Source organism: Alternaria rosae (genome assembly GCF_020736505.1).
Source record: "Alternaria rosae strain MPI-PUGE-AT-0040 chromosome Unknown BKA58scaffold_11, whole genome shotgun sequence".
NCBI lineage: Eukaryota > Fungi > Ascomycota > Dothideomycetes > Pleosporales > Pleosporaceae > Alternaria > Alternaria rosae.
Genome location: NW_025763580.1, coordinates 352,055 through 372,835, shown reverse-complemented (window position 1 = coordinate 372,835; position 20,781 = coordinate 352,055). Strand labels below are relative to the sequence as shown.

The following is a 20,781-nucleotide window of genomic DNA, read 5'->3' as shown; positions in this document are numbered from 1 at the left end:
CTCGTACTGATATCTCGAAGATAAACATCAGCAGATAAGTGCCGCAATGGAACGATTACAAAGTGCTGGAAGTCGTGGATAACGTGACATCTTAAGATTCCCCAAACGATGTCATGACCAGACCAGATCATGATTGGGGAGCGAAGTGGCCGAAGCATTCTTCGTCCATACTTGTCGAGCTGGTGAGTGTGGAAGAGTGTTTGCCATATGCGTAGGCCTCTGTGGGTGATAGTATAAGGAGGCACAGGGTCTTCCGAAGCGAATGGTATCAGATCCCGTGTTTCTCGAAAATCATTCGGACCAATGGCGAGTACATCTGCGGTCAACTCATTCATACCGTCTGAAGCTTCCCATGCAAATAGTGTCTCGTCCTCGGAGATCTTCATGATCTCTTCCTGCAATCTTCTGAATGCCTTTGTCTTTCCCTCGCCATACAGCAAAGGCATGTTGACATCGAAAATTCCAAGCAGACTGTACGCGATATCTTCAGATCTTGTCGCCTGTCTGTCTGCAGCCCATGACATTCGCATACTGATGCTCGCGGTTTCAAGGCTCTGGCCCTCGAGATACTCCATGGGAATGCCTGTGATCTGCGATATTCGCCTGCCAATACTGGCCTTGCTTCCCAGAAGTTGCCAGTCGCGAGAGTAGAATTTCATGCCCTCGTCTCTACCAGATTGCAGATTACTAGGAGCCAGTAACTCTTGCAACGTCCAAGCGCGCGTGAACCATTTGCTGAGTGAGAAGATGTTCTGATGCCTCGCCGCTTCCCCTTGCGCAAACGCGCCTTGAAGTTCAACGTCGGCGAGATACGCATAGCATTGCTCTGAGTCTCTGTACCATGCAAACATGCTGTTGATAGCTTCCGAGAGTTCAGCACTACTACTTTTGTCGATGCAGCAGGTATCAATCCATGCGTAATCAAATCCATCCCCAATCGCAAGTTCGCATGTCTTTTCAATTTTTGAGAATCCCTTCTTCTTCCTAGCCTGTTCCAAGTCGGCTAGGTCGGAGAATACAACTTCATCGTCGGTCCAACAATGAGAGAGTATGGCATACGGCGGGATGCTATCGACAAAAGCCTTCAGCTCCAGGGTACGTGTATCCAGAAGACGCATTATGAAAGTATGCCGCTGTAGTAGGGCATCGAGTTACTTGGAGCAATTGTCTGCTCGGGACTTTGGGGCGGGCGCCGTCGAGGGACAGGATAACTTCTTATCGTGAGCATTACATTGAGGGTGACGAGACATGGAGTCAGTATCTTCGATCGTATTGACGACAGGAAGATTGTAGTTCAGGTAACAGTCGAAATCATGTTGAGGGAAGTAAGTTGCGTTGCGAAGGAAGGTGGGGGAGGCACAGAGGGGTCCCTGCGTCTTGCCAAGCCTTCTCGCTTCAAAACTTCTCGCAGCTTCACCCAGCGGCTTCCCTCACCACAACTGCGCAGGTACGGCATGAGTTGTCAAACGTCTGGAAAATGGCGTCCCACCCACGATCAATACATCGTGGATTTCACGTCAGAGACTGCGGACGTCTTCGACGATATGAAGCGCAGCCAGAACTAACAGCAGAACTAATGAAGCACTCCGCCCTCAGCCTTCAGCTTAATCTTCTACCAAGTAAGCCCCCTACCCTCCTTCCTCTACCCACAAACCCTGCACCCCATCTCAACATGATGAACACAATACAAATCACAAGTTTCAAGACGGATCGGAAAAGGTTTCACGGCCTTTATTGAATGAGTATTTCCTGTCTGAATGAGAGATTCCACATACATGTCGCGTCGCTTCATTATGTTTGGAGCAAGTTACTGACGAGTCATCATAGGAAGCAAACAGTGTTTGGTAGTTGAGTGCAGTAGGTGAGGAAGATGGTAGTTCATAGTTATATTATGCAATACAATATCTTTGAAGCACGATTCTTCGTTCATGCCGTATCGTTAATGACACGCCATCATAGCATGTTGGCAGAATTAGCAAGCACGTGGAAGTTTGCAGTTGACTTTGACATTGTTGATTCATTCCATGTTACAGTTACATACAAGACCAGAAAAGCAGACGTACGGTACGATACCGAAGTAAAAGCAGAGCCGAAAAAGGAAATGAAAGTCGAAATCATCCTTTGAGCGCCGCCACCGATGAATACAAATCCTTTTCCACCCCATATCCGTTTTTCATTGCTGTTCATTGTTACCCTTGCGTCGCATCGCATCCGTGACTATATATTTTGAACCTGTGAGGAGAGTTTGCGTGTCGCGTATCTAGTCTTCCGCCATTGATGCGGTGTTCTTGGTGGCCCTGCCGCTGCGGCGTGGTGTGCCGTCGGCGGTGGCAGCCTTCTTGGGTGCCTTCTTCTTTGCGGGTTCCTTCTTCTCCTTCTTGGGACGGCCGCTTTTCTTGGGGGTGGGCTTTGTCTCTGTTTCTTCCTTGTCTTCGGCATCATCGTCGTCAGCCTCGTCGGTCTTTGCCTTCTTCTCGGCAGGCTTCTCGTCGGCGTCAGCATCGCCACCGTTAGTCTTATCCGCGGAAACTTCGTCAGCCTTGCGCTTGTCGCCGGCTTGGGGTTCGTCATCCTTCTCATCAGACTTGTCTTCTGTCCCGTCGTCCTTGGCCTCTTCTTTTGCCTCTTCCTTGGACTCCTCCTTGGACTCCTCCTCCTTGGACTCGCCGTTGGTTTGCGCCTCGTCCTTCTTCTCGTCACTCTCTGGCGCATCCTTCATCTCCTCGTCCTTCTTCTCGGCTTCAGAGGGCTTCTCGTCCTCCTTCTTATCTGAGTCAGCCGACTTGTCGTCATCCTTCTTCTCTGACTCTGCCGACTTGTCCTCTTCTTTTGAGTCGCCGTTAGCACCGTCGGCCTTCTCGTCGATCTGGAGTTCGGAAGCGCGCTTCACGACGTCGTTGCCAGAGCGCTCGACGTGAACAGCGGGGTTGTCGGGCGAGGCGTTTTTCTTGATGGTGTTGCCTTTCTTGGATTCAATAGCAATCTCGCCTTGCTCCTTGACCTCGGCAGCGGTGCCACCGGGCTGTCCGGAGCCCCAGTTCCATGAGACTGTTTACATGTTAGCAATGAGTTCCTGAGTCTTTTGCGAAGGTACCGATCGCGACAAAGAAGACGCGCGCGGATGGACAATCGCTACGCGCCAGTGAGCGCAATGCGCCTGGCGAAATCTCGTGATGCGCAGCCACTGAACGGCTGAGGGAGCTGAGAATTGAGGATTGAGAGGCACGTACCCTTATCTCCTTGTTGGATCTCGGTGTCGGTCATTGTGTGTAGGGTAGCTTAGCAGTGGCAGGTGGTAAGAGATGACGTTATGCTTCGCAAAACCGCGTGTAAAGGCGCGAAAGCGGGGCTAGACAGCAATTGATGCGCGTTAAGCTGCAATGGATACGGTGATGCGTGGAAATGATGCGCAAGCGGTTGGAAGAGACGCGACGGGCGGTGTGGAAGAGAAAAGAAGAATGGAAGCTGGGAAACCTGAGTGCTGGGAAAGAGAGCTCAAAGATCGGAAGCTGCAGTTCTGAGGCGTGATTGGTTGCCCTGACCCACAAACGTGCCAATCTGCGCAATCTATGGGGAAGGTGGCTGGCGATCGAGCCACGGCGTCATCTGCCGGTCTGTGCGCGGTTCGCTTGCATTCTCGAAATACATCCTTGTCGATCACATCCTGGACGGCTCATGGCATCCGAGAATGGGATGTTTAAACATTATTGACTGCGCGTTACCATATCATTGTGTGCTCTGCCATACCATCGTGCACTCATGTCCAGTTCTTGCCTCCCATGCCATCCACCACACTGCCCATCCTCTGCGTATGAGCGTAGTCAAATGCCGTTACCAAAGCGACGAGATGACTAGTTGCCGCAAGAACAACCAAGACGTGAAAGATCTGATGGCTTGATCCCCAGATATCGTACTTCCCAGGACTCCACTTCTCAGGTATCCTCGCAGCATAGATAGCCGCGCCAGCAATATACAGTGCGCCCTGCAACAGAACCCAATCCAAGCCAATGCTCTTGCGCAGATGTTCGACACCATACAGTTGAACGCCATGGAGTACGGGGAAGACGGCGGAAAGTCCCATGAGCACGAACATGAGCGCTCGAAAGGGTCGCAATGCCGGAGTGCGGAACTTGGGATGTGTGGCTGCGACAGATGTGCCGGCAGCCAGCGTCGTGATCATAGTCCAGTATGTCCTTCGCAATTCTGGTTCGCTGGCAAAGGCGTAATAGACGACCGGTATGAAGCTGCCCCAGATTAAGAAGACAATGCCCAGATAATCGAGTTTGTTTCCCCAGACAGCGACTTCGTGCGAATGGTTTTGTATCGTATGATACGTCGCGCTCATGCCCAGACATGCCACCGCTCCTGCGAAGTAGCAGCTGAAGGCCCAGACGTCCACTCGCGTTGCTGTATCATAGCGATGAGCCAAGGTATTGTAGAGCGCGACGGAAGAAATGGCGGCCATTACAGCTCCGATGAGATGGGTGTAGATGTTGACGGTTTCGTTGTGTAGATATCCTAGGCTCTTCCATGACTTGACAAAGGAATTGGATTGGGCGCGGTATCCCGATTGAATGTAGTGGTTGTCTTGCTGCCATGGCGAGAGTTCGTCCCATAGTAATATCAACTTTTCTTCGACTTTTTGCTCCAACTCTTTCCCGGTTTGCGCGGCTTTGGAGGTTGCTACCTTCGCAGCGTCCATGTTAAGATTATCTGATGTGTATCTTCGAATTCAGAATTGAGAGAGAAGGCATGTAATATATTAGTGTTTGTTGGGAGTTCACATGTCACGAAGCGGCCTCGGGGAATCCGCGAATACCCTCAGGGACTACATGCGAGCTGGGTAGACTATGCCGCGTTCGGTGAGGCTTGCGAGGACAACACGTCGCTTCAGACGCAAAGCAATGACAGTAACAGCTCAGTCGCCCCTTATAGGCAATATCGTCACTGACCAGGTGGTCTTGCTGTTGTCACGAGACAGGGCATGTCCGACGCGTCGAGCTCTCGAGTTCGGGCACTGCCCCTCCATCCCACCTTCTTCGCCCTCCAACGCGGTTGCATTCACTACCGCACACCATGTGTCGCAAATACGCTAGATGATATACAGCCATGATTGTTAGAATCTTTGACATAACTTGACCTCCCGCGCTCTCCACCAGAACGCCCAACCTCACCACCAGCACAATGAAGGCCTCAGATCCCGGCCGACCCAGCAGCCGTCGCGCCGCCTCAGGTGCATGGAACCGGCTGAAGCCCGTCCGCGAAGATGTCCTGGAGACATACGGACTGCCTTCCAAAGGAGAGACACGGTACATCCCTCTCGCCCTACACGTCTCCGCGCAATGGCTAACCCCCCAGGCTGAACGACTTCAAAACGCAAGAAATCTACTTCAACCGCATAATAGAACGGTACATGAAACTCTGCGCGCTCAACCGCGACGAACTAGACCGTCTCTTCATATCCGTCAGCATCCCCCCAACCGAAACGACCACCACGACCAAGTCGACGACGGCGCCCACCGCCAATTCCAAACTCACATCCTCCTTCTCCTCGCTCTCCCTCTCCAAACACGCACCCCCAGAAGCCCGACAACAAACTACCAGTCGCCCACCCCTCGCATCAACGTCAACGAATACACCACACCACCCCATACCACAAAAGGCCTTCACGCCATCCATCCAAGAACTTTCCACAGTCCTCGCCTCCCTGCGCAAACTGCGCGAAGCCATAACCGCGTCCTCACGCACCGACGCCTTCGCCCTGCGCGCCTACACCTTCGCCATCCATGTCAGCATCCTGTGCCACGACTGGTCCTCCTACCTCCCGTCTCTCCTCTCTCTCCTCGGGAAAATCCACCCTGTCAACCCATTATCCCCATCTACCCTCCACGAAATCGTCGGCTTGTTAATCCTCGACCAAGCATGCCGACAATCCGATTACTCTGGCGCCCGCGCCACAAAACTACGCTACGGATACAAAGATTGGAGGGTGGAGAAGGTGTTAAGGTGTCTGGTAGCGGATGATTATGTGGGGTTTTGGCGGGTAAGGAGGAGTGTGGATGGGTATCAGAGGAGGGTTATGGAGTGGGCGGATGGAGGGGTGAGGGTGCATGCGTTGAAGTGTTTGGGTAGGGCGTATTTGAGTGCTGATAAGGGGTTTGTGGAGAGGTGTGCGGAGAGGAGTTGGGAGGAGTTGGTGCAGGAGGGTGTTGGGTGGGAATTGAGTGCGGATGGGGAGAGGGTTTTGATTAAGAAGATGAAAGGGTGAGTGGGACTTGAGGGAGTTGTATGAGATTTGATACCCGCTTGATAGAGAGGTCATGGATTGGTTGTATTTAGGATGAAGCGTTGAATGGGGTATCATTAAGACTTTTCTATAAGACGTTTTTTATCAGACCATATCACTCATCCTCCATCTCTTCGTCCTCATCTTCATCTTCTTCCTCGCCAGCATCAGCAGCATCCTGCCAAACATCATCATCCATATCATACGCATCCAAAAGATCATCATCCATCTCCTCATCCTCATCTTCCTCGCCTTCTCCCTCACCCTCGCCAGTCTCCCCTCTAGCAGCAGCCCGCTCCTTACGCTTCTTCTCCACATTCTCCTTTTGAATACGTCTCCTCTCCTCCTTCTCCTTATTCCTCTGTGTCCATTTCTTCTCCAACTCCTGCTCCTCTTTCTTGCTCTTCTTGATGTATTCATGCCACATAATCTTGCCGCCACAGACATCTTCTTCGACTTTTGTAAGGCGCAGCTTCATGCGTGGACCCAGTTCGACGAGCTTGACGGCGCGTTTCTCGACGCGGGGTTTTGAGCCGCGGGCTCGGGCGTGCGAGGTTTCGTCGCCGGCTTTTAGCTTCTCTTTTTCTTTGCGGGAGAGGACTTTTTGGCGGACGGGTTGCGCAACTTCGACTTCGGCATCGGTGTCTTGTTCCGTGTCTGAGGCGGATGTGTAGCCCGCTGCTGAGGGGTCGAGCATGTAGTCTGCGACGTCCTGAAGATGGAGTTAGTGTATGGTCTACATGCATTTTGGGGAGTTACTGCTTACCTCGAGCTTGCCCAGGTTGGGCAGTGCGCTCTTCTTCTTTTCTTTGCTGCCAATGAGCTTCTCGGCTGCGTATAACCGGCGGATGGCTTTCGGTACGCCTGTGACTTTGGTTGTGATGGCGTAATGTCGCAGGCTAATTGTGACGGAGCCATTCTCTTCCGAAGGAGGTTCGCGGTTGAGAAGGAGGACGCGCTTGATCGAATGTAGAGGGGTAGTGTGCGGTTGGATGGGCGGGAACAAGCCCTGGAACATGTCTGTCACCAGCTTCTCCAGATGCTTAGGAGGTGCCTTGTCGCCGAGTCGTTCTCTTTCCGCATCGCTGGTAAGAAAGTTGTTCATCACAAGCAGAGGCGCAACTAGGTAGTCGTTTGCGCCGGCTCGGGGGCGTCTCATTGACTTGAGAATGTCTTTGCACAGACTGTAGTTTTCGACTCGGAAATGGAGGGTAGGTCCGCGGGGGACGCGGCACAATCTGAGGTTGACGTTTCCGACTTCTGAGCGTGAGAAGAGGAGAAGATGGCTGACACCGAGCGGTCCACACATGACGAGGAAGTCCTTGGAGATTGTCAGCCTAGATCATGCTGGTGAAAATGTATGCTGTACCTTAAGCTTATTCGCCCTTCGCTCCTTCAGACGGATAGCGGTATCGGGCTCCAGGCAGTGGCGCACATCGTTTACGAGGTCCGAAACAGATCTTCCTACTCTAGAGTTCGTTAGCAAACGACTCAAGCTTTTACTCGAACCGACGCAACTCACTCCTGCGCACCGATGCGGATGACCATGGATTTGGGGGTCCCTGCTATCGGTTTCTTGGATAGCTCCTTGTCGCGTACCGACTGCTTCTTCCTCGCGGTTCCTTTCCCACGAGCCATTGCGAAAACTCAGTTGTTTCTGACCGAGCTGAAGTCCTGACGTGTATTGTGAATGACTCAATCTGTGGTCTTTATATCGCGATCGTATCCTTTACTTGAATAACCTGGAGGAAAGTGTGGTGGTGTTGTCGAGCGATTGGTTCTGTCGCATGCAGTCGCAAACTAGAGCTGGCCGGCTGTCGAACTTTTAGGTGGGTCCGCCAAGATTTCGCGGTTTCTTTGGTTCCAGCCGCGGTACATGATTCTGTCGCACGACTTTTCCAGACTCGACAAACACGACAACATCATGCCTGGAGTCACGAAAAGAAAGCTTCACGCGGACGCGGCCACTGCCGCCGGTGCGTCGGCGAAGAAATTGCGACCATCGAATGCACCTGCGAAGAAAGTCCAGAAGAAGCCTGCACTACCACCGGAATCCGAGTCCGGCGATGACGATGACGCTGAAGAGAGGGACTCCACGGATGCCCAAGAAGACCAAGATGCAGTGGGCAACGTCAGTTCAGGAGACGAAGCAGGACCCTCTACCTCCGCCGACGCAACGAGCGAACAAGCGCAACCCGCCACGAACGAACCGAAGAAAACGTTCGCCGATCTAGGCGTGCGCGAGGAGCTCTGCGACGCAGTAGAAAACTTGAAATATGTACACCCGACTCCGATTCAAGAACAAGCTATACCGCTCGCCCTTCAAGGTCGGGACGTTATCGGATTGGCTGAGACGGGTTCTGGAAAGACGGCAGCGTTCGTCCTACCTATCCTTCAGTCGCTGCTCGAAAAGCCGCAGCCGTTGTTCGGTCTGATCCTGGCCCCGACACGAGAGTTGGCATACCAAATCGCACAACAGGTGGATGCTCTGGGTAGCATTATCAACGTCAAGTGTGCGACGTTGGTAGGAGGAATGGATATGGTACCACAAGCCATATCGCTGTCCAAGAAGCCGCACATCGTAGTGGCGACACCTGGGCGTCTGCTTGATCGTAAGTAACGTCCCTAGAAACTCCATGTAAAACAAATACTGACCATACCCCACACGTAGATCTGGAGAACACGAAGGGCTTCAGTTTGAAGCACTTGAAGTACATGGTCCTCGACGAAGCCGATCGCCTGCTCGACCTAGATTTCGGCCCCGTGCTAGACAAGATCCTGAAGGTACTCCCTCGGGAAGGACGACACACATACCTATTCTCTGCGACCATGTCCTCCAAAGTCGAGAGTCTTCAACGCGCAGCCCTACAAAATCCCGTCCGTGTGAGCATCAGCAGCTCCTCGCATCAAGTCGTCTCAACCCTACTACAGCGCTACATCTTCCTCCCCTTCAAATGGAAGGACCTCTACCTCATTCACCTCCTCAACGACAACATCGGCCACCCCACTATCATCTTCACCCGCACAGTCAACGAAACACAACGTATCTCCATCCTCCTCCGCACCCTCGGCTTCGGCGCCATCCCGCTACACGGTCAGCTAGGCCAGTCCGCCCGTCTGGGTGCCCTCAACAAATTCAAGTCAAAGAGCCGCGACATCCTCGTCGCTACCGACGTCGCAGCCCGCGGTCTCGATATCCCCGCCGTTGACCTCGTCGTCAACTTTGACTTGCCCAGCGACTCTCAGACATATGTCCATCGTGTGGGTCGAACGGCAAGAGCAGGAAAGTCGGGTAAGGCTGTGTCGTTCGTTACACAGTACGATCTGGAGATCTGGCTCAGGATTGAGAATGCGCTTGGTAAGAAGATCCCGGAAGAAGTCATCAACAAGGATGAAGCGATGGTGTATGCCGAGCGCGTCGGTGATGCGCAGAGGATAGCTGTCAGAGAAATGAAAGACTACCACGAGCAAAGAGGTAGCAGGGGTGGTCGCGGTGGTCGAGGTGGATCAAGAGGAGGTCGTGGCGGAGGCCGGGGCAGAGGTCGTGACACGATGGATACTGAGGAGGGTTAGATGCCGTGTGCCCAGGTATGAGCTGTCGGTTTTGGCGTTTTGATCTTTTCGCGTATACCCTACGAGTTGCTTGATCCCCGACCATGTCTTGGAGAAGATGGCACCCTTGGTCAGGACCGAAAAGTTTGGGCTGCTTTTGTTCTGGATGGATGGGCGCGTAGATTATGATGGTATATGCTCAAGTCGAACATGATATATGAACTCGTCGCTTTATCTTAGATACTTTGATGGACCTAGCGGCTAGTGTAGAGGGTATAAAAGGCGTCTTTCGAGCTCACTTCTCTTGTCTTTGCTACATCCATAGCGCTTTTTTCTCTCTATTTCAAAAAGCGAAATCCAACAGGATGGTTCCAAAGAATCGTACCCTCTTCGGCGATGTCTTCTCCCAGAAGCACACTTCCAATTCTCCATGGCTCTGCCTGCTGCTTCCAGAACTCCATGATTATACGACCAAAGGATCTTCCACGAACGAGGCTCGAAAAAGTCATTTAAATCCCATATCCCCATTCGAAGAGCGCTTTGAACAAGGCTGACGAGATTGAGAGTAAGAGGTTTAAGCTGACGTGTGTTTCTATCCCGACACCAACCTTACTCACATAAGCTTGAACCCCGGTAATTTTAGTTGAGATCTTAAAGCATGGACTAGATCAGACGTTGTCAATGGAGCTCCTTTTGGAGACGACGTCATTCTGTTCGGCGGCGTCTCTCGATCATTTGGCACATTGTCGTCTTTTTGGAGTGCGGTAGACTGAATGAGGTTTTTGAGTCAATACGCAGAATGCGGGAAAGCAGACATCAGTTTTTCGATGTAAGATTTCCGGAAAAGAACGGCAACGATCCATGAGAGCCTCAGCGCTCTTTTTTGATCACTCAAGCTTGAGCGAATTGATAATGAAGTGGAAGAAGAAGAAAGCCTGGGGGGTATTTATAAGTCTCAGTGCCACGTCGAGCCATGGCTATGCTGTAATAAGCCTAGTGAAAGTGCCGAGAGATATACCAACCCTTGAACAGGCTTTGGAATCGAGGCAGTTGCAGACGACAAATACATTTCAGCCTTTTTTGCGTGATTTAGAAAGATCACGTATTTGCATATCCCAGCTGTTTTAAGGCTTTGGACAGAAGTGAGAGACATTAATGCTCCGACGCTCACAGTGAAGGAGATGGAAGTAGAGTACGGTCAGGAACGGACGGTGATGCGTAGGCGGTAAACATTTTTGGAAACTTCCTGGGAGGGAACATGTTGAGGGGACAACAGAGTTTGGATCTTGAGAGTGTTGTTAAGAACCTTTGAGATGGTAGAGAGCCTCATGCTATGATTGGCAGCGACATGCTTGTTTGCTTGCTAGTTTTGCCAACTGCCGACGCAGTACATGGCTGATCAGGGTGAATGTTTTGAGAGATGAGACCGCCACAGGAGACAGCGAATGCATGGACGGTGAATTCAGGAATTTTTGGATCTATCGATAGGGAAATGACGATTTTTGAAACCTCAGAAATTGGGAGTAGATGGTAGGTGGAAAAGTTGATCCCTATGAGGTTCTCAGGTAGACGAGAAAGAGACTGGAAAACTGAACATGGCTACCTCTTGTGTGGTTTTGAGAGAGAAGCACAGGAAGTCAATACCCTTCATTCCAGCGTCTTTTGGTATCCTTGTGCAAAGGAGTGGATGGTAGAGGGAAGGAATCAGGTGACTGTGCGAGCTTTTATATCTGGCCGGGCGCTATAGTGCACTAGCTTTGATGGATACGCTGAGAAACATAGATCTGTAATGTGTCGTTTTGAAGAATGCGTAGATTTCTTCGATGCCGAAAGACATGGTTAGGTGCCATGGTAGTTTTCGGAAGGGCCAGGTACTCGCATGCGCTGAAGTTTTCGAAAGTTGGAAGGAAGATCGATCTGTCAACGCTCGCACCGAGGGAGGAGAAAGTAGCGTTCGGTAGAGGCAAAGGGGCAAAGTCATGTCATAATCAGTGTGGCGTTTTGGAGACTCTGAAGTTGGAAATGCCACATGCGTTAGGATAAACGAAGTTTTGTTCGAGTACGAAAGGGCTCTTTGAATCAGCAAAGAGTGACATCGGAATTGAAACCCAGGTCTTTGGTTTCCATGTTCCAGTCTTCTGGAAGGCCGACGCCGCACATACAGCGTGCTATAACGGAATTTTGGACAGAATGAGTCCTCGGCAGGACAAAATAGCCATATGGTTTTCGGATTTAGCTTTCTTGCACGAATTGGTCCTTAGGCGTTCGGTTTTGGAAAATGGTAGAATTGAGTAGATGGTGGAAGGAAGACTCGGTCCAAATCAGCTCTACTTATATAGCCCTCTCCCCCTAGATCGGCGTACCCCCATGCCCACTCTCCATCTCCTTACAAAGCTTACCCAACTCCTCAACCACGACCTGATGATCATCCCACTGCTTCAACCCACTCACAACAACCACCGCAACCGGCCCATCACAGTTCTTGATGTAAATCGGCACGCCGCCACCATGGATAGCATAGTCTTTCGCCGTCTCGCCCAATCCCATCTTGGCCTTGAACTTCTCCTCATCGCCCTCGAATTGGTTCTGCAGACGCCATGTGCTTGCGTTGAAGCGGATGACGGCTGCGCGTTTGCGGCTGACCCAGAAGTCGTTGTCTAGGGCCGTGCCGGAGTGTGTTACCTGGTTCGTATCAGTATAGCAATCATACACATTGACATCGGCGTCCGAAAGCGACGATACTGATCATGGTACTCACGGCGTGGAAAAGCACATGGCCTGGCGTGCTAATGGTAGAAATGTCTACAACAGCCGGTCGCTCAAAAGTAAGCAGGCGTGTGCGGAGGTTGTAGCCGAGCTTGAACGCGATGCCAGAATCCCAGTGCGGCAGCAGAGCGGCCTTTTCTTGCTTCTTGATAGCTTCGACATCGCGGGGTGCTTCTGAGAGGCCCACGTACTGTGGTATCTGGATATCGTCTGTCGCCATTGTGAATGTGATGTGCTGCAAAGGTTAAAGTCGTGTAGTTGTGCGATCAAAGTATGTGGTAGCAGGATTCAAGTAATTGCTGTTCTGCCCGCAAATTAGTGGCTGATGCAGAAGGGTGTATCTCCGATAACATGTTGAGATGCCATGGCCGAATTCTAGATCGCCGATGTCATCCGTTGGCAGAGCTTTTCACAAATGTGGCTCTGCCGGCAGGCGGAGGCTCCGCATTGTTGCGCTAATTCCCCGCCATCATCGATCTGCCGCAGAGCCGCGTCGGCGTTGCACTCGCACTCTCGACACGTACAGCCATCAACATGGTCTTCCGACGCGTTCTCACGCGTGATCTGTGTCGCAGCGATCTAGGCATGTCTTTGGAGGGCCAGAGAGCGATGCGACGCGAGAACTACCTAGATATACGTGTTTACTCGGTTCAGAGGTTACGATGTCGGCCCTGCCTTCCCCAAGGCAACCTCGATCAGGGCTCACGACAGCCTCCAGCTTACATTATTAGCCTGGTCTCGTCAAGTGAGAGATCTAGCGACTCGCGATATTTGTGCGGCGCTCGTAATGGGCCCTCGCTACGCTGCACAGAGCATGAGAAAGAGCAGGACAGAACATTGCGGCCGCTGAGTCCACCGCGAACACTCACGTAATCATTGCTGTCCCCATATGGGGACTTGAAACGACACATTGATCCGGACATAGTGTGCCTTCGCGAGACGCCGACGCTATTCATATCCGCTATCCGACGTGCTCCGCTGACATCAGCGAACGCAAATACCTGATACTCGACGGCAAGGCGAACGTACGTTTCATCGATACGGCTATGCAGACTGCGTGAGCCTCAGCACAACATAGTTTTCGAAGTCCACTATTCCGGGCCACTGGAATCACATTCTTTGGATGTTTCCGTTGAAAGATGCATCTCCATCAGACAGCGGGACTCGTCTCCAAGCTGTTGAGCAAAGCTCTCCCTCATTAACATGGACCTTGTGCCGTACAACAGTATTTTTTGCGAATTCTACACAATTTTCACACTAATTTCCGTGCCATAAAGCGGGTATTCCACTTTATCCAAAGATAAACCACTTTAACATGCCTTACGCCCTTCGACCCCGTACAGGCTGACTGCTTCAAATCTTAGGCAGGAGTCAAGCATCAAACCGAAATTCTTACGTTGGCGGCATGGATCTATTTTGCATGCCACTGAGGGATGATCCAGCCGGTTACTCTATACTCTGTTCATGCTTTTAAGTATAAGAAGAACAGGATACGGTGCTTCAAGCCTCAGATCATACACACGCATTCAGCAACGTCTACTCTCATACCATCTCCTACCTATCATTCTTTTCGCATACATCAGAACATAACTCCAGTGATTGGGCAATCGAACGCCTCTTTACCCGATTCGCTGTGAACTTCCCCGCTTCGCCAAGCCATCCGACATGGTTCGCATTTCGCACTTTACTCTGGGAGCCATTGTGGCCTTCCTGGCACACACATCTATCGGAGCTTCTACAAGTGGCCCTGGTGTCGCCCTCCATCGCAGAATGGGTACAAGTGACAAAGCAGGAACTGTATTAGCCAGCCCCATCGATTCGGTCAACCCGCCAAAGGATACCGGGAAACAAGTCAAGAGAGAAGAAGACATCCCCAAGGCATATCTGGTCAGCACGGTGAACGGGATAACACGAGCCCAGTACGAGGAGTTCGCCAAAAAGCCACCACTTGGGGACAAAGAGGGCGATATTATCGCTTTCGATGGAGTCGAATGGGTTTCTTGCCAATACCTGAACCTCACTGACGCTGAAGCCGCGATCGTCCGCGAGGATCCTATCATAGCATGGGCCAACCCGATCACTGAAGAATCTGGCGAATTACTCGTCATCCCTCGGTACGGCGACCCGAGTTCACTAACCACGAGAGCCGAACTGCCTACATTCCTCAACCAGAGAGATGACAGTGCAGGTCATCTCAAGTTACTTTCAGCGAGGAACCAGAGGAATGATCCCACACAGCTACCGAATTATGTGTTTGAGCCTTCTCTTGGGCAAGGCCAAACTATCTATGTGCTCGATAGCGGTTATCGCAAGACTCACCAGGATTTCGATTCCTCCGAGCGCGAAGTTAGGGACTTTTTCGTTCCTAATCGCCACACGCTAGCCGGGATCCCACTTAGAGATGATCAGAAGGGACCAGAGGATATGACAGACATCACTGGACACGGCACGATGGTTGCGAGTATTGCAGCTGGATATGTCAGTGGCGTGGCTTCCAAAGCTAACCTCGTTGTCGTGAAATTGAGGAATTCAGCTACAAACCCTTTGAAGCCAGACGAAACTACTCTTCTACCGCGAGGTGTTACCGACTCCGCATTGGAATTTGCTCTCGCATGGACTTTCAAAGACATCGCTGACCAGAGAACCAAAAATACCGACCCCAACGCAAGGTACATTATCAACCTATCCTACGGTGAGTATTGTCATTCATGAACCCTGCAGTGAAAAGTACTGATGGAGAATACAGGTTGGACGAAAGCTCAAAACCCTAATAAAGTGAATGCAATGGAGCGTGCACTTCAAAAATGTAAGGAAGAGGACATCACATTTGTTACCGCCGCAGGCAATGAGGGGCGATCTCGTACCCTGGATTCCATCGTACCGCAATCCTTTGGCACCGACGATAGATTCAGCATGATCACCGTGGGCGGCGTGGATAATGCTGGGAAATACTATGTGCCAACCATTCAAGGTAACGGTCAAGGTGGTCAGGTCGACATATACGCAGGGGCAGTCGACGTTGTTTGCGCGAAGCATAACGAAGCAGATGACTCCACCATAACGGAAGACGGAACATCCCTTGCGGCCCCAGCAATCGTGAGTATTCGTCATCACCTTCAGTTCAACAAAAGATGCTAATGACGACAGGCCGGACTTGCTGCATACTATTTCGGCATCCCTGCGCTACGCAGCAACTGGCATGACGGCAGTGTACCAGCAGATATGAAAAAGTTCATTTTAGATCATGCAGAAATCAGGAATGACAACCCCTTCGACGAAAGTGACGATCCTTTTGCGTCGCCAAGGCCCGAAAAGGAGAGTCTCAAAGTGCCGTACAACTTGGCGCTTAACCAGTACGATGCGTCCTTCCATTCAATATATCTCGAGACTAATTTGAGACTAGGCTTTGCGATCTCCCAGATGCGGCAGCCAAGCGTTCTCTCTTCACCAAGAGAGCTCTTACACCTGAGCAATCAGTCCCAGGCCGTCCGATCGTCGAGGGCGGTGAGGTCACGAACGAAGATCTCAAGAACGTTCGTGTTCTCCTCCAAACCCTGCCTAAGACCACTGGCTAACAACACCACAGGAAATCTGTAACGTCCACAACCGCCCCTCACCCGAGACCGAACCAGAACCCGAGCCGACGCCAGAAGCACCAGCACCACCTCCAAACACAGCAGCTTGCAAGGTTCTCGAGCAGGGCCTTGGCGGCGGGAAATGGGAGGTCACCGGATCTGGTTGGGGCGACGAAGCTTCGCTTAAGGACAAGTTCGGAGATGATTCGTTTAGCTACACCGGCGGAGATTCCTTCACGGCTATGTTTGTGAGTAGTATGAGTGTAGGGGATGTTGAAAATGCTGTGAGGGAGATGTCGGGGCTTGGTGATGTTACTTGTACTTAGATGATGGTTGGGATTGAAGGACAGAGTATATGAGGGTTTTATTTGATGGCGAAGGGGGTGTTTGGTACACGGGTTGCGCGGGCAAGTATACGGATGGCGTGATGGCCATTATGGAATTCTATCACTGCGCACAATCCTGTCGAATTTTCATGATCTTTTCTCTCATATGCTGGTTCTGCTCCGTGCTTGGTGACATGGTTGCGTGAATACCAGCTTTTGCACCAAAGAAACACAGAAGACTGCTTGCCAAACATGTAGTTGCCGCGTGCACGCTTTGGAAGTTGTATCGAATTCTTTGATTGAGAGTATAAAGAGGAAGAAAAAGCTGGAAGACTGAGAGTTTAGACGACGCGCACTGTAACACGCATTTGATCTGGAAGCGCTCTGAAAATATGCGAAATCAGAGTCCGCATGTGATTGCAAGGTAGTCTTTTCTTAGTCGGCGCAAACACCTAACAAAGCGATACCGTTGTTTTGAAGTACTTTAAGTGTTGGCTGCGAGCAACCGGACGACATCATCATGTTGACCTTTATTTTAGAGAACAGTGAATGCGCAATGTTAATGGAAGAAGACGAAGGAGAAAAGAGGTAGCATTTTATATCGAACGTCAACGCACGACCGCTGGGAGGTAATACGCCAAGCCGAACATGTCTGCCGCCATGAAGAATCATCTCGAACCTTTCACATGCAAAATCAAGACCCATGTCCTATTTCGCGGTCGTTTCGATAATGGTATATTTAAAGATGCCTGACAGGCAGGAAATCACATGGCGGTTGATTTTCTTTGTTTAGGAGAGAATTAAGATCCAGTGGTGTGTTGAGGAAGATGGTAGCCAAACAGCAGAAGCTTTCATAGCCGAAAGGCACCAGTCTTCCCGAGACGTGTGCAGCGTCTACGATGGTTGTTGTACGAAGGTAGTCGTCATATCCAAGTTTGCAGATAGAATTCGAGGAGGCATGGAGACAGGAAGACACGTCCAGGTGCAGCTGAGATTTCTATGGCATGAACGCCAAAGGAGGCCGCGCAACTCATAACGCCTGAGGACCACATTTTTGTTGTTTCGTTCTGCGCAAGATGTAGTTAGAAGACAGAACACTCAGCCTGATTAGATCAGGTTTTGTACAAAGTGTCCGTACTTCTGCATCCTCCGCGACCCCCTTGTTTGTCGATGTGTGCCGATGACGTCAGAGACCTCGTCCTCGCGTCGCGTCACGCTCCCGAAGTCATCCATACTCTTTGCATCGCCGGTCCGTCAACACCACAGCTCTTTCCCTACGCGCTCTGTGTTCTTGTTTCCTCCTTTCGAGCGACGGAAGATTCGGACTGTTCGGTAATTGCTTCCCCGACGACCGAGTGCGGGTTGACCCTGGACGATGCGGGGACTCCGCATCGGCGTCATTCCTTGATGCTATTTCCGCAACTTCTAACGTGTTTGAACTGCGGAGATGAGCTAGCCTGCCGATGGCGTTGCTAAACCCCTTGCGACAAGTTGGAGAGATGATATCTTCCGGTGGCGTTGTGGAGGTGTCGGTATAAGTACTGAGCGCTTGGCGCAATGTCTGCGGACGTGTGAGGTTGATACTCGCTGGTGTCGCATTGAATCGGATCTTATTGCTACTGTTTAGACGCTTAAGTAAACCCGTTCAGTATGAAGCTCCAAACATCGTTACCATATCTCCTAGGCTTCAGCAGCGCGGCCTCGGCGCTACCACAGAGCCCCTCCGAGCGAGACACAGGTGCAGCCGCAAGAGCAACCGTACCAACCATCTGGATCGCAGGCGACTCTACGACCGCGCCAGATGGCGGTCACAACGGTACAGAAGGCTGGGGTCAATACCTCCAGTACTCATTCGGCACCAACGCCAAAGTGAACAACTCCGCATATGCCGGACGATCCGCGCGCTCGGTCCGTCTCTTCTCGTTCTATTTCTTTTACAGCACAAAATGATGAGGGAAATTGGCTAATGCTTGACTACTACAGTTCACACGCGAAGGTCGCTTCGACAGAATAGCCAAAGCCCTCCAACCCGGCGACTGGGTGATAATCGAATTCGGCATTAACGACGCCGGCGCCCTTCAAAATGGCTCCACCAGCTCAACAGGCGACAAAGGCCGACCACCTTGCCCTGGTGTAGGCGATGAAACGTGTACAGTGACATTCAAGTGAGTCGTTCCATATCATGGTTACCCACAGACGCTGATAGATGTGCCCACGTAACAGCAACGCTACAGAGGTTGTCCACACATTCCCCTCCTACATCAAATCCGCAGCATCCAATTTCCTCTCTCTAGGCGCCTCCGGCATCGTCATATCATCGCAGCTCCCCACCAACGTATGGGAGTCTGGAAGTTACAGCTTCACGCCTTCGAGATTTGCTTATTACAACATGTATGTGGAATCACTAGGTCGACCACATCAAAATCTGCTCTCTTGATTTGGGAAAGTAGGGAATGAGTCTAACTGACGTGTCGCGTAGGCTATCGGCCCTTGAATTGGGCGGTCCGTCGTCACATGTCTACTTCGTGCAACATGGAAGTTACGCCGCACAAGCTCAACGTTTACTGGGGAAAGAAGTGGTGGATAAGGTGTATCCGATGGATCATACGCATACGGCGCCATTTTTGGCAGATGTGGTACGTTCTCCTCTCTTCCCACACATGGCTGGTTCTCTTTGCGTTTTTTGTTCGGTCATGACACTGGATATAGGCCATTTTGGCTAACAAAGGAACAGCATAGCCAGGCATTTGTACTGGGTTTGAAGTGCGGAACTAGCCCGTTGGCGGGATTGGTGGTCAATGCCACCGCGAGGATTGAGATGGAGAGGGGCAGTTGTTTGCCTGCTAATGCTACCCTGCCGATTTAGATATCAAGTATAGTCTCAAATGCGTGGTCAACCTCAGCAGAAGACATGGTTTCTTCAGTTCTGCCATTTTGGAAAAGATTCGGGAAGCCGAACGCGCAGTTCTCATCGTGCATGACCTTGGTTTCCTTTCGGACTCCGCGGAACCGTGAATGGCGTGGCCATGTTCTTCAGTGATACAGCGCACTACTGTATAGTAGGGGCAATGGAGCGAGAGGAGCGAAAATGGTCATGGATTTGTCACCAACTTTTTTTGGAATTCAGTTCCCACTGTTTGAGGTATGCGAGCTTCAGAATAGAAGTGGAAGTAGAGAGGTGGTCTCGTGGGTACTTTCCAAGAAACGCCAGAAACAGGGCCGTAGCTCCTGAAAAGGTTTGAGAATGGCGAACGCGCAGCTCTCATCAGCTCACCGAAGAGCTCTTTTGGACTCGGCAGAACATGTATGCGGACGGGTGTGTTTTCGGTTTCATGACTGGAAGTGCAGGCGTTTTAAAGTAGAAGTGAGGAACGCGGTATTTGTTGTATATGGCAGACAGCGGAGGATAAGGTACGATTTTGGCAAGACGAGAGGAGAGCATATCGCCCATGGCTTAGGTCTGTTCGGATTTTGGAGAACCAAAATTCATGGTTGTGAGTATCATAGATTTTGGAGTAAAAGGAGCACAGTGTTAGGTGGTAATCATTTTATTGAGAAGGCAGCCAAGAGACATCTGCGGGTTCTGGACGATTTACAGGGAGACGAGCGCACGACTACCATGACCGGCGAGAGGAGCGTTTTGGATCTCAGACGGACATTTGCAAAGTCTGCGTGGAATTCTGTAGTACACCTGAGTAAAGCGCATATGGTTTTGATGGAACAGAAAGCGATAAGCCAAAAGCCAACATGGGGTTCCCGTGGTCGATTTTTGGAACGACTGGCGGGTTTTTTTGAAGTGTTGGAAAATACAGGGAAGTAAATGGAGCCGGAGATGTTTCTATACGTAAGGCCAAAGGACTATAGTACACCTTCCAATAACTTTGCAAAGGGCGAGTGCACACCTCTCATCGCCATCGTGTCAAGCAGTTTCGGGTCTGGGACAAGCATGCGCATGCTCGATGTCTTTTTGGTAATATATAAACGCGACAGTTGCTGCAACCTTGAGGAACAGCAGAGAAGGGCAGCGACAGCCATATGTGCATATCTCTCATTATTTTTGAGGTTTGAAGCTCGCTGTATTGGAGTGAGGATAGAACAAGAGAAGTGAGAGCGTGCTGTCGTAGAAGTTTTATATGGAAAACCCCGGAACCTAAGAACGATTTGATAGTGTTTTTGGAGAGGCGAGCGCACTGCTCATGGATAAGTGTACCGATGGTGTTGCGGTTCGAACATACGTGCAGCTATCATGTATGCTTTTTGGGGTCTCGGGCAAACA

The 20,781-nt window shown here is 51.1% G+C and overlaps 9 protein-coding genes across 9 annotated transcripts; 4 read left to right on the top strand and 5 right to left on the bottom strand.

Moving 5' to 3' along the window:
- Positions 1-425: 425 nt before the first annotated feature.
- BKA58DRAFT_299134 (heterokaryon incompatibility protein-domain-containing protein) lies at positions 426-1,118 on the bottom strand (the record flags this gene model as incomplete). The annotated part of the gene is made up of 1 exon (XM_046166906.1): positions 426-1,118. A coding segment is annotated over one exon (693 nt), but the record flags the coding sequence as incomplete, so codon positions are not given.
- Positions 1,119-1,887: 769 nt separating this feature from the next.
- On the bottom strand, positions 1,888-3,510 carry BKA58DRAFT_50977 (uncharacterized protein). The gene is made up of 2 exons (XM_046175412.1): positions 3,231-3,510; positions 1,888-3,048 (listed from the first exon to the last, which is right to left on the bottom strand). The coding sequence occupies exons 1-2, from the start codon at positions 3,262-3,264 to the stop codon at positions 2,261-2,263; spliced, it is 822 nt and encodes a 273-aa protein (XP_046020818.1). The 5' UTR covers positions 3,265-3,510; the 3' UTR covers positions 1,888-2,260.
- Positions 3,511-3,757: 247 nt separating this feature from the next.
- Positions 3,758-4,702, bottom strand: BKA58DRAFT_324380 (hemolysin-III related-domain-containing protein; the record flags this gene model as incomplete). Its single annotated transcript, XM_046167960.1, has 1 exon — positions 3,758-4,702. The coding sequence occupies one exon, from the start codon at positions 4,700-4,702 to the stop codon at positions 3,758-3,760; it is 945 nt and encodes a 314-aa protein (XP_046020817.1).
- Positions 4,703-4,943: 241 nt separating this feature from the next.
- On the top strand, positions 4,944-6,388 carry BKA58DRAFT_50985 (uncharacterized protein). Its single transcript, XM_046175413.1, has 2 exons — positions 4,944-5,309; positions 5,359-6,388. The coding sequence occupies exons 1-2, from the start codon at positions 5,185-5,187 to the stop codon at positions 6,266-6,268; spliced, it is 1,035 nt and encodes a 344-aa protein (XP_046020816.1). The 5' UTR covers positions 4,944-5,184; the 3' UTR covers positions 6,269-6,388.
- Positions 6,389-6,401: 13 nt separating this feature from the next.
- On the bottom strand, positions 6,402-7,924 carry BKA58DRAFT_324697 (Brix domain-containing protein; the record flags this gene model as incomplete). The annotated part of the gene is made up of 4 exons (XM_046167975.1): positions 6,402-6,998; positions 7,053-7,607; positions 7,656-7,755; positions 7,809-7,924. 4 exons carry the CDS (start codon positions 7,922-7,924, stop codon positions 6,402-6,404), a joined length of 1,368 nt encoding a protein of 455 aa, XP_046020815.1.
- Positions 7,925-8,186: 262 nt separating this feature from the next.
- On the top strand, positions 8,187-10,225 carry BKA58DRAFT_346952 (ATP-dependent rRNA helicase RRP3). The gene is made up of 2 exons (XM_046168446.1): positions 8,187-8,898; positions 8,958-10,225. The coding sequence occupies exons 1-2, from the start codon at positions 8,211-8,213 to the stop codon at positions 9,857-9,859; spliced, it is 1,590 nt and encodes a 529-aa protein (XP_046020814.1). The 5' UTR covers positions 8,187-8,210; the 3' UTR covers positions 9,860-10,225.
- A 1,882-nt stretch (positions 10,226-12,107) lies between these two features.
- On the bottom strand, positions 12,108-12,999 carry BKA58DRAFT_393316 (uncharacterized protein). The gene is made up of 2 exons (XM_046171083.1): positions 12,597-12,999; positions 12,108-12,520 (listed from the first exon to the last, which is right to left on the bottom strand). The coding sequence occupies exons 1-2, from the start codon at positions 12,822-12,824 to the stop codon at positions 12,188-12,190; spliced, it is 561 nt and encodes a 186-aa protein (XP_046020813.1). The 5' UTR covers positions 12,825-12,999; the 3' UTR covers positions 12,108-12,187.
- An 874-nt stretch (positions 13,000-13,873) lies between these two features.
- Positions 13,874-16,524, top strand: BKA58DRAFT_50960 (peptidase S8/S53 domain-containing protein). Its single transcript, XM_046175411.1, has 5 exons — positions 13,874-15,296; positions 15,351-15,700; positions 15,752-15,957; positions 16,008-16,137; positions 16,191-16,524. Exons 1-5 carry the CDS (start codon positions 14,270-14,272, stop codon positions 16,503-16,505), a joined length of 2,028 nt encoding a protein of 675 aa, XP_046020812.1. The 5' UTR covers positions 13,874-14,269; the 3' UTR covers positions 16,506-16,524.
- A 1,230-nt stretch (positions 16,525-17,754) lies between these two features.
- Positions 17,755-19,519, top strand: BKA58DRAFT_369008 (GDSL-like Lipase/Acylhydrolase). The gene is made up of 5 exons (XM_046168952.1): positions 17,755-18,413; positions 18,489-18,670; positions 18,729-18,896; positions 18,985-19,141; positions 19,240-19,519. Exons 1-5 carry the CDS (start codon positions 18,156-18,158, stop codon positions 19,369-19,371), a joined length of 897 nt encoding a protein of 298 aa, XP_046020811.1. The 5' UTR covers positions 17,755-18,155; the 3' UTR covers positions 19,372-19,519.
- The last annotated feature ends 1,262 nt before the right edge of the window (positions 19,520-20,781 follow it).